Source organism: Strigops habroptila, chromosome 11 (assembly GCF_004027225.2).
Source record: "Strigops habroptila isolate Jane chromosome 11, bStrHab1.2.pri, whole genome shotgun sequence".
NCBI classification, from domain to species: Eukaryota; Metazoa; Chordata; class Aves; order Psittaciformes; family Psittacidae; genus Strigops; species Strigops habroptila.
In genome coordinates, this window is record NC_046360.1 from 6,317,493 (window position 1) to 6,329,812 (window position 12,320).

Genomic DNA, 12,320 nt, shown 5'->3' on the forward strand with positions numbered 1-12,320 from the left:
CTGAGAGAGGCTGTATATAAAACATCCCTTTGGACATCTTGCTGCTATAACCACCATAATAAAAGTTTGGTTTATGTAACAGCTTGCAATCTATGTAATGCACTTTAGTCTGCAGTGTGGACATAGAGCCGAGCTATGCTGTGATTGCCAGGAGCCATGGTAATCTGTTATTTTGAGGACACAAGGGGTAAATAAGAGCTTTTCTATAAAGCGGGGAGACTTTTCAGTAAGACCTTTAATAGAGCAGTGAGATTTTTTGCGCTATATACCTGGGAATCATTGCAAACTGGAAGATTTACTGGTAGCTTCAAGCCAGAAGGTTCATGAGCAATTTATTTCTAAAGCACTGTGCTACTGCCCAGGTTTGTTCTCAGTAAAGGAAACCATCCAGGGGTTTTTCAGGTTTCTTTGCTGGTTTTGTTGTTTTCATTTGTTGTTTTCTGTGGGTTTTTTTCAGGTCTGATGCTGTACTCTCTGCTGCAGCTTCAGTTTCTAATGCAACATGACATAAGTAGCTGCTTAGGATCCAGGGAGTAGAAAGGAGTCATTAAAGTCGAATCCCGAGAAATAATTATGTCTCCAAAGTTACTCCACAAATTATGCTACTGTTTATTTCGCCTGGCTCTGACATACAGAGGCATAATCCTTCCAGCCTGAATGGGGCTTTTCTTCACCCTTCTTCAATCCAGGGGAGAGTAGAGAAGGATGTTCCTCCTGGGTCTTGTCTTGTGTTTCCAGTAGTGAAACCTCCCTCTTCCATAAGCAGCCACTTACTTTTGACCTTCATGGAAACTGCCATGGATGAGAATGGCCAGAAAGAGAAAATATGAGTGTTGCCACCAAGAACAGGTTACTTAGTAAGCATTTGTTGTATTTAACTGATGCTTTCCCTTCAGGCTTCAAGCAGGGAGGACTGATCAAGAGGATTAAACTTCCCTTTGCTTGTAGTTTTGCTGAGAAGATCTAGAGGAGGCTGTGGAGTATTGCAAGTATTGATTTGTCTGGATTTGATGCACTGGAACAGCTTTGCATGAGAGATGCATTGTTTTCCCATTAGGGCGATAACAGGGAATCTGAGTGGCACTGGCAGCCGTCCTCAGGTTGTGCTTAGCTCTGCTAAGGGCCGCGTTAGCTTTGTGGGCAATGGATCTATAGGAGATTAATTGTTTATAGCAAGAAAAGGTCCTGAATTTGCAGCAGTGTCTCCAAAATACCCTTGGGTTTTGCTGACATTTAAAAATGGGCTCCATGGATGCCAGGTGGGCTTTGTAATCAACCAAGCCAAGGAAAACTCCTGGACATGCAATTGGGTAAGTGTTCAGCTCTGAATCATAGAGTCATAGAATAGTAAGGGTGGAAAGGACCTTAAGATCATCCAGTTCCAACCCCCCTGCCATGGGCAGGGACACCTTGCCCTAAACCATGTGGTCCAACGCTCTGTCCAACCTGGCCTTGAACACCGCCAGGGATGGAGCATCCACAACCTCCCTGGGCAACCCATTCCAGTGCTTCGCCACCCTCACTGTAAAGAACTTCTTCCTTATATCTAATCTAAACTTCCCCTGTTTAAGTTTGAACCCATTACCCCTTGTCCTGCCACTACAGTCCCTAAGGAAGAGTCCTTCCCCAGCATCCTTGCAGACCCCCTTCAGATACTGGAAGGCTGCTCTGAGGTCTCCACGCAGCCTTCTCTTCTCCAGGCTGAACAGCCCCAACTCTCTCAGCCTGTCTTCATACGGGAGGTGCTCCAGCCCTCTTATCATCCTCGTGGCCCTCCTCTGGACTCGCTCCAACAGCTCCATGTCCTTTTTATGTTGAGGACACCAGAACTGTACGCAGTACTCCAAGTGAGGTCTCACAAGAATCCAAATGTGTGGCTCAAACACATCTCAAAGGTTCTTTACTTACTGAAAAGAAAAGGTTGAGTTTGAAAATTCAAGCTCCTAAATCCCATTCTAAAGGGGATATTGTGCCATTGCTAAAGTGCAGATCTGCCTCTGTAGGGTACAGCGTATGTGTGCATGCTACGGATTGCTGGCTTTTGATGTATGCCACATAATTTGCTGTCTTCCTGACTGACAGGAAGCACAAACACTTATTAAAGCATTATGAAAGCAGGTCAAAGGCTTCATGGTTTTTCTGAGATGAAGGACAGTCTGCTGGTTTTAAATAGTGTTAAAATTAGTACTTTTTTTCCAACTGGAAAACTCCAGATGCTGGTTTGTAGCTTTTAATTTATTTTTGGAGGTTTTTTGGGGGTTGTTTTTTGGTTGGAGATTTTTTTTTTTTTGGCGGGACTATGTTCTACTTCTCATTAATTAACCTCTGGACTTCTCTCTATTGCTTAAGCAAGACAGTGCATGAAAGGGTGTTGTTGTTGTTAAAAAGCAATGGGAACAGGGATGGGAATGCTGCTGGTGAGGAGACAATTACAATTTAGTTTGCTTTAATATGGCAGTCTGGCCCATCCTTCTGCCTGGCTCGTTATTGCAAGATCTTGATGGAGGCTTTGCTGCGTTGAAGCTTGCAGCAAAGCCAAGCCAAGAGAACATGTGCCTCTTTTGTCCTGTTTTATAATTCATGGTTGCTAATGCCTGAAACACTGTTCGTGAGAAGTGCAGGATGCAGCGGGGAGGCAGAAGTGGCCAGTGGTGTGTGATGTGGTGTCTGCTCAGTGGCAATGTAGCTGTGAGCTGAATAATTGGATGTTGTAGCCATCACTGATGTTACTGTAGTGCCAAGGGACTCAGGCAGTGTATTAAGATGACCTCATGTTAGGTGTCCCACAGACTTGGGAAATGGAATGCTCTTACCTAGGAGAAGACACAAAACAAGGGATGACTGCAAGGAAGGGAGATGAAGGAAACTACAACTCATTGGAGCATAGTTGTATTGGAAAAAATATACCTGTGGGATCCTGACCTTATAGGATATGTTCGTAGGCAAAGGGAGGGTAGCACAGTTGACTTGGGTTTGCTTAGAAGGAAAAATCTCCAAGCCGAAAGGGCAGCATGGGAGAAAGTATGCGTGTGATTGAGAGCCTAGCAAAGGAAGAGAGAGGCTGGCTTCATGGTCAGCTGGAGAAAGCAGCTGATTTCTTGCTGCTAAGTGAGTAATAAAAGGCAAAACAGAGTTGTCCATGAAGGCCTTTGAAATAAAGACAAGCAGTTTGCTTGATCTGATAGACAGAATTCAGCAGAGCTGCGCAGAGAGGAGTGCAGAGAGGTGGTCAAAGTGATAGCCTTGGAAAAAGATCTCTGAAACAGCATTTGATACACGTACCTGTAGGACTGGCAGGGGGAGATAAAAGGGCTCTACAGCAGGCGAGAGAAGGATCTGGGGAGAGCTGCCTCTGTGTGGAAGCCAGGGAAGGCTGCGTTTTTCAGGTGTTGTGTGGGAGAACCTGCAAGATTTAGACTGCAGAGCGAGTTAGAGAGGCCTAAGCTGTGTTAGTGGACTCAAGTGGGATGAGCTCTGAGGGGAGGTGGTTAGTGCTGCTTTGGCCTGTGGAGCTGGAGCTGACAGATACCCAGAAGATGCTGGAGATCCTTTGTGCCAGAGGTGCAGAGAACAAGACTACTGCGACCAAGAGCACTGCAAGCACCTCTGCAGCATCCCTCCACTCCAGAACCCTGGCCTGCAGAATACTGCTTTCCCCACCTCTTCTGACTTTGGCTTCCCTCCTTTCATGTAAGATATTGAAGAAATGTCAGCAGGTTGTTTATTCAGAGAAGAGGGAAGCAAACCAGCTGTATGCTCCCATGCCACCTGTAAATGCCCTGTTCTTTGTTTTTGCTCATGGAAAAGAAAGATTTCTAAACCTCCCATGAGTAATACTGAACACATGTAACTGGGTGTCTTCTACTGGTCTCTGAAAAATAATCGATTATTTTTTATGATCATTGGTCACCCTGCAGTCCTAGAAGTAGGCAGGCAAATAATTAGCTTCTGGGTGATATTAATTACAAGCAAGCAAATTAGATGCCAGTAACTGATTTTCCCATGGCTACCAAAGCCTCTAGGAGAACAGCAGGATAATATCACAAATGTCCTCATTCTCACACTTCACAGCATAAACTGATTCACTGCTTGGGCTCAGCAAGAAGCCTGTCCTTTGGGAATGCTGTTTGTGCTGTCGGAGCGGCTGCTCCCAGGCAAGGGGCACCACGTCAGCCTGGGCCCCGCTCCACTGCGGCACTGTGATTTCTGTCTCCCTGGTTGATAGGGCAGAAAATTATCATTTCCCAACTTGCCAAAACATGAGCCTCTGCAGTGATATAACAGGGCAGAAGAAGTTGTCGGGTGTCTCCTGATAAGAACTACTGCATACATAATGCAAAGGGTATTTTCAGTATAGGTGTGTAATTGGGAAATTAAATAGTCTGAATGTTGTCATACATGCTAATTGTACTAAAGACACTGAGAGGGAAAACCTTCGTCTTGCGCATAGTGTGTATAGTTAGGAGATAATGACATTTTAAATTCATACTTGCCATCTTGGTGCATAAAGGTGAAAATATTTTAAGTATGTGCATTTTGTTTGGAACACCTGTGGAAAGAGAATAAATATAGTGCACTTGTCTACAGGTTCTTCCAAACACTGGTAATAATGGGCAGATCAGGGAAATGCAAACTTGCAAATCAGCTTTACTAGCATTTCTTGTTTTGCATTAAGTTTTGTGCTAAAAAAGGCTATAGGTACCACTATAAACAGCTATGTGCTCTGTCTCTCAATTTGCTTGTTCTTACTTACAGATGATTGCAGTTATCTGTATTTTGTTGTTGTGCAAAGCAAATATTTTGGCTAAAATGTGTTGAAATGCTGTTTTAACCGAGTCATTCATTTGCAACAAGTGAAGCATAAAGAATGCATTTTGGAAGCTACACTTAACAGAATTAAAATCATCACGCTGTTCCTTCCTTAAATAAATTCTATTCACCAACTCGCCTGGGTAATGAATGGCATGAAAACTCTACCTACCCCCACATTGTTCTTGTGACATGAACATGGAGTTAAACTGGTGTCGCCGAGGTGAGGCTTTTATTGACTGAAAAGGAAAGAGAGGAAGAAATATTCACAGTTCAGTTGGTTCTAACTAGGTTCTTCATATTGCCCAACTCTGCTCTCTATAGCTGCAAGGAGCATCCATACAATCTGCCTCATTATATTGTGCGTAGCTTCCACCTTTCCAGAAGGAGATGTACTTTCATTACCTTCCTTTCATTAGAGTGATGTCAGCATGATTACTCATACACTTATAGTATATATCCTACAACAGTCTGAGGGTTTTGAGCTTCTCTGGTATTTCTTTGGGCCTTAATGATCAAGCAGTGTTTTGTTGGAGGGGGAAGTCTCATGCAATTAAATTAAACTATTAAAGAATCTCTCCATGCTGTTTGCACATGGCATGATCATAGGCTTTTTTGGTATTGTAATTTGTGACGTCTTTTGATTAACAAGCAGAAATCTGCCATCTTGTCTTTTATAAATGTGTGCTAAAGATGCTTATAAGTATGTTGGGAATTGGTTTGAGTAGCCTTAGGGTATGGACAAAGCATCTACTCATCCAGCATATATAATTAGTCACACCATAGGTTCTTGTGGTGCAAGATTGGCTCTCAGGTGCTGTCACAACACAAGATGCTAATAACTAATACCTGGGCACATGGTGAAACAGAGCAGATATTGACAACTGCAGAAGCCAGAGGCTAGAAAATTCCTTTTGTTGGGTTGTTTTTCTTTTAAAATCTCAGCCAGATCTGGAAAACTGTCCAACTCCTACCTGGCATGTGGCTCTGTTCCAGTCCTGGTTGGAGGAAGGTATATGGATCACAGCCCTGGACCCAAGCCCGCACCAAAGCTGTTTGGGTGCAAGTGGTGATCCTGAGCTGTAAGCTGAGGTGCTTCATTGAGCAGGACTGAGGATGCTGCCCATCCACCAAACTTACACTGGCTGGAACATTGCCGCCTGAAGCTGATTGCTCAGGGCCCTGTTTCATCAGTGGAGAGCAACACACACACCTCTCCTTTTGGTGCTCATAGAGGGGGCCAAGGCAACACTTGGGCCTTTAAAGTTGCAGACAAAACTGTCCTGACCACCCAGGAATTCAAAATTCCGCTCTGTTGGTGAGCAGCCTAGCCAAGAAAGCAGAGAGTCCATCCAGCCCTTGCTAACCGAGCTCAGTGCTAAAAGCCCATGTCCTGGGGACCTGTTCCCATATGCCACGGAGCAACTGGGGCTAAAGGAGATTCAGAATCATGATCTGGGCAGTGCTGGTTGTGAGTCCTGGCTCTTGTAATATCTGCAGCTATCCTAACGTTACAGTGCTCCCCAGCAGGGGTTGTTACCAGGAATAGATGATGCATTGCTTCAGCACATCTGACCATCTGCTCCACCAAAAGCTGATCTGCCCCAATCAGGGTGAAGCTCATTTCTGATATGCTGGAGGCAGGAGGTTGTGCAAGGGAAAGCTGGTGGGAAGCTGGGCTTCTGCACAGTGCTCCTCAGTGGGAGGATGGAGCTGGCAGCTTGGGTCGAGTCTGCTGCAGCAAAACGTTTTACAAACACCCAAAGCTCTGCAATTGCATACAGTGTAATACACATACATGAGAAATGGCTGTGGGGAAAGTATTCTCTTGCAATAGGCAAGTTTTAGTATGGTCTACATTTGGTAAAAATGGGTACACTTTTACATTTAATGCCACGGGAAAGAATCTAAATGGATTAAAGTACATTTGACATAGAGCGGCATCTTCCATTTGCACTGCTGTCAATCTGCTTAAAATACCTGGAAACTGGTGAAGATTTTGTCCCTGATGTGCTGCTGTGGGAGGATGACCTAGGAGGTGACAGTAAAACTGTAGCACATGCCATAAAATCTTGATCCTTGAAGTTAAGAGCAAACCTCTTCTAGTTGAAGTGGGCTCAGCCTTTATCTTTTGGTCCAACAGCTTCCAGGCTGCCCATGATGAACCTTTATACTTCATTGCCCTCATGTGCAAAATGGGATTAAAGGTCAGGGTGGAGCGTGCAACATCTTCCAGAGACATGAGGAAGGCAGCTGAGGTAACGTTGCTGCTACAGGATGTGGCCAGCACAGGAGAGGTGGCACTGTGCGTATGGTGTAGGACCAAGCCCTGGAGCTTCAGACTGCCTGGTCTTTTTGTGCTGAACAGGTAAAAGATAGCCCCAACCCCCTAGAAAGCATTCCCAGGTGCTGAGGTGTTTGTCAGTGATAACCCCAGACCCGTTTTATGTCAGTGAACTTGTGCTGGCAGCTTTCACCCAGTCAAGGCTGTCACTGCAGAAGCTGCTCGCCCCAAGGGCTTCAGGCTTGTCCTGAACTGAGATTTTGAGTGTCTTCACAGCCCTGTGTGGCTGTGCTGCCTCTGCCTTCCTCCCAAGGATTGCTTTGATCTGCCCACAGTCAAGTCAACTGCCAACAAAAATGATCCCTAATAAGAAGAGACTCTGGAGCTGCTTAGCAGGAAATTACTACATGTGATGTTGTTAAGTAGTGTCAGGCTGACATGGCTGCCTGGAATAATGCTTCTCCACTGGAAAATCCAGGAAAGGTTGAGGGGTGGTGGGTGGCTGCTGCTTTCTGCTCAGAGTAGTGGATTCTGGAATACAGCAAATAATAATCCTTGTCAGGGTCAGTGTGATATTGTTGGAAGTGAGAAACACATCTCCCCTGAGAGCAGCAGCTGTGGGATGGACAGGAGGAAGCCAGAGCAGCAGGAGGAGAGAGTTCTGTAGTGAGGAGAGGGATGTACACACAGGGAGATGAGTCTTTGCAGCGAGATGGCTGTGGGCATCTTCCCAAAGTGACGTTAAATGGTCAGTGGGAGCTGCCAGCCCCATCGCTCAGCACCTGGGCATGAGGAGCACCTGCCCTGCAGAAACCCCATCCCTGCATGTGCGAAACCAGAGAGTGGGCTTTGGTGGGCTTTTTAAGCTGCTGAACTTTGCTCTGCTAATAAGCAAAGCTCTGGAGATAACAACTCTAGAGCTACACTAGGTAGCTCTAGTTCGGTGAAGCTCTAAGCCCCGTAATCCAGGGTTTCCCTCTGATTTGTCTGGTGTTGAAGCAGTAATTTCAGCCCAGCTCATGGGAACACAGGGTAGCATGAACTTGCATGCAGGAAGCGAGCTCTCCCTGTCACTTCTTTTTAACCAATTTCTTCTGGGCAAAGATTTCTTCATTCGTCCTCCACTGCTTTGCTCTAGTGCTGTCTGATAGTAAATATCTCCAGAAGCAGCTATGGTTCATTGCTGAATTAATCTGTTTGTGCAGAAGGTGTCATATCAATGTCCATTACAATTTCACCCCAGCAGCATCTAGAAGCAATTTTTCATCTCTGCCAATTCTTCATTATTTCAATTTTTTCTTTAAGAGTACATTTGCAGTTTCCATTTTAAAACAACTTTAAAGATCATTTGCAAAGTTGTTGAGTATATTAATGTGCTAATAGGAATTGGGGAACGCAGATGCTGAGAATGAAGTGCATTTTCATCCTGAACTGGCAGGAGCTGGAGATGTCAGGGTGTCCCCTGCCATCTGGCCTGTCAGAGCATGTAGTAGATTCACTGCTCTCGGGGGAGGGCACACTGCAGAGTCCGTAGGATCCCATTACGCTGTTTATGGGGACAAGCCAGACATCTGTCTCGCTGAGACTGGCTATTAGCTGGGGACGCACCAAGCACCCAGTCTTTAATAACAACATCTTGAAAACTCGGAGGATGAGCCTGGTACTGAAACGCTTTTTGATGCTTACAAAGAAGCGCCTCGGAAACTTGAGGCTGGGAGGGGACACAACCTGCCCCCGGTGCTGCGCGCTCTCCCGCAGCCGCGGCGCGGCCGGTGCTCGGCGCTGCACAGCTCCGCGCCCAGACCTCGCTGCGCCGCCCCCTCCGCGCCGGAGCTTTAACACCGCCTTTCTCATTAGCATCCTTCCTCCTCCTCCGCCGCCGCTGACCGGGCGCTCCGAGGCAGAGGGGTGCATGGCAGCAGCGACGGAGCCGCGGCGGCCCCGAGCAGCAGCAGCAGCCGCCGAGCCGCGCTCTGCTCCTCGGCAGCGCCCGAAGCAACTTTCTCCCTCCGCGGAGTGCGGGAGCGGGACGATGTGAGCCCGCAACCGCCCCGGCGGCTGAGCCTCCTCGGCAACGCAGCGCGGAGCAGCGCGGAGCGGAGCCTCTCCGGCGGCGCGGACGCGGAACGGAGCCCACCCCCCCGCCGCGCCTCCCTCCCCGGCGGCGCCCGCAGCCCGGGGCGGGAGCGCGGATGCGGCGCGGAGCCCGGCGGAGCCCAGCGCGGGGCCGGGGCCGGGCCCGGGCCCTGCGGGCGGGCGGCGCGGGGGGATGCTGAGCCCCGCCGCCCGGCCCCGCGCCCGCCGCCGAGAGATGCTTCTCGTGGTCGCCCTGTGGCTGGCGTGGCAAGAAGCGCCCGCGGCGCCGACCCCCGCGGCGGACGACATCACCCGGGGAGTTGTGAGTTACCCGCGACCCCCCCGCTCCTCTCCGCTCCCACCCGCACCCGCCTCTCTGCTCCCCGCTCCTTCCACCTCCGGGCATCGCCGGCCGCCGCGGCGCTGGGAACGCTCCCCGGAGCGCCCCGCTGCTCGGTGTCCCCCTTGCAGCCAGTGCCCTCCGGGTTGCACCCTCTGCTCGATGCCTCTTTACGCCCTGTGTCTCCTCTCAGCACTCTCTTCGTGGTGCCTCTCGCTGCACCGCGCCCGAGGAAGGGTTCATTTACCCCCCGCACCCATACCCACTGCACAGAGCCCTTTTGAAGCCGGTGTCCCCCCTCCCTTGCACCCGCTGTACCATGCATCCCCTTGCACCCATCGCACACCCCCTGCATCCAGTGCATGGTACCCCCTGCGCGCACTGCGCTGTGCCCCCTGCATCCCGGCGCGGTGGCTCAGATTTCCCCCAGCCCGGCACCCGGTGTGATGGCCCCAGCAGCGTTCACACATGGATGGTGATTTTTCAGGCGCTGAGAAAGGGCTGAGCCTTTCCTAAGGGCTCCCTGCCTGCGGTGGAGCCACACAAACTCCTGCCAGCAAGCTGGGTAAAATGGCACGTTTGGAGTACGAGTGATCTCTAAGGACTGGGACACACTGAGGGATGCGTTAGGGGCTGCTCTGTGCTGCCGACAGGCAAGGGTTGACTTCATTGCAGTAGTCTGCACAGCGTGGGCATTCTCCTGGTCCTGCTTCTCCGCTTACAGGTGCCTACTCGGTTTGCAGTGAGGTGACAGGTTTTAGCAGGCAGCAAGGGCTCAGGTCATATCCCTGCCAGGTCAGGGTGCTGGCAGCTTCATGCCTCTGAGAGGGGAGAGATGGAGGCTTTTCTCCTGGAGGAGGAAAAGTTTCTTTATCTGATACCAGCCGTAGCTTAGAGGAGCTCCGTGACCACATCAAACCACATCAAAAAGCCGACTGTGGCTGGGAATGAGTGGGCATTCCTGGGGCTGGACCTGCCAATTTGGACAAATCCCCTGAAATACAGTGAATTTCAGAGCGCTGCTGTGAAGGAGAGCGGGAGGATGGATCTGTAGCATGGCAGGGTTATCTAATGAGCGGGGCTCGCACGGAGCAGTGCGCCAGAACGCTGCCTCCGCCGCCACGTGCGTGCTCCGGCTCGCAGGCTCCTGCACAAACACCTGCCGGGAAGGACAAAGCCTATCATTTGCCATCAGTTCCTAGCTGAATAGAAAATGAGAGGAGAATAAGGTACATCTGCACCGTTATGGTTCACTTGCTTTCCTCTATAACCAAATGTTAAAGCTGGAATTAATATTTCATGCAAACAGCACACAAATTGGTGTATTCTGCCCCAATGAATTTGACTCAAACTTCATCTTTGACCTGCTTTTACCCTAGCCTACGTACATGCTGCACTCAGCTTTTACAGGTTAAATGTTAATACTCGAGGGGGTTTACTAGTTTCCTCTAACAGTTTTCAGGCATTAAGGCATCTTCTTATGTCCTGGGCTGGATTTGAGCAGTAGCTCAAAACCATGCTGAAGAGCTGTGCCAGTCTTGCGAGGTGAAAGGTGGTGGGGATGGTGGTAACAGTGCAGAAGTGAACTGCAGGAGAAGGGAAATTACAGTGTCCTACGTTAAGACTAAGCCCTGTTTAGGCTGGGAAATACAGAGCAGATGATGCTAGATGGGTGGCTGGGTTATTTCTCCCCTCTGGTGGGTGTGCTTGCTGGGGCAAATACATCTTACTCAAGATGGTGCTGGTGGGGTTACGAAGGGGTTGACTGTAGGTAGAGCAGGTTTGTGCTTATGCCATCTAATGAGCAGCAGGGAGTAGAAAACGCCAGGTATTTTCAGAGGTGTGTGACAGGAAAATACCACTGTGTGGAAAGTGAGAACTTTAAGAAGAATTATTTGATACCCACTTTCTGAAGCAACTAAGAAATTAAAGATCTGTGGTGCATTTCAACCAAATATTTGAAAACTAGGAAGCATGAAACCATAGCAATAGAAAGCTCCACTAACCTTTGAAAATTATATCCAGCAATTCTCTGCAGTAAATAGAGCACAATGTCAACTGAGCTTTTACATCCCAAATACTCCCCCCTTGCAGCCAAAAGGTTTTCAGCATGGGGCAGGACTGTGTCTCTGAGCTGCATCCTCCGCTCCAGTCCTGCTATAGGTTTGTGTTAAACAAATCAGTGATGCTGGGCCAAATTAAAGTTCAGCAGAACGAAAGAGGGCTATAATTCAAAGGCAGCTCTTGTTAGAGTGCTGTCCAAAGCAATATAATATTGAATGATTCTCCAGATTTCATTACCAGTGGAATATCCTGCCCAGTTTATAAATCTAACTTGATTATTAATGTTTTTATTGTTCTCCATTAGCTTCTCTAACAAAGAGAGCATAAAACAGCAGATGGAACGGAGCTTGACTTAAGTGTTTCCTTTGAATTTTAGTGCATTGCTTTCGAGATTTACTACTTTGCATTTTGCTCTGCTGTCTTTACAGTAAACCCCCCAACCCCTCCTCACTGCATTCACAAATTGCATCTTTTTCTGGCTGTTGAGCTTGAGCATCTCCGGTGGGGGGGATGACGACAAGCAGCAAAAACTTTATATACATTAGTAGTAACTGAGTAGTAAGAGCTCTCACTTCGCTGGGCTTTGAACCAGGTCTGAAGGGAGGTCTGCCTTCAAGTTCTATTTTTCAGAAGAGCTGGCATGGTAGAGTCTGTGCCTGAAGGTGTTGACCTGGAGACCTGCTGGTTTGCACAGGAGTTGGCTGTTAAAGGGAGATGTTTTGCCCTGGTGCTGAGTGGTGGTAGCAT

The 12,320-nt window shown here is 48.4% G+C and overlaps 1 protein-coding gene across 1 annotated transcript in view; it reads left to right on the forward strand.

Annotated features, from left to right (window-relative positions):
- The first annotated feature begins 8,917 nt into the window (after positions 1–8,917).
- Positions 8,918–12,320, forward strand: part of MMP17 (matrix metallopeptidase 17) — a 62,989-nt gene continuing 59,586 nt past the window's right edge. The window contains exon 1 of the mRNA XM_030501894.1: positions 8,918–9,491. Coding sequence (XP_030357754.1) covers positions 9,363–9,491 — 129 coding nt within the window. The 5' untranslated portion in view covers positions 8,918–9,362. The remainder of the gene's footprint in view (positions 9,492–12,320) is intronic.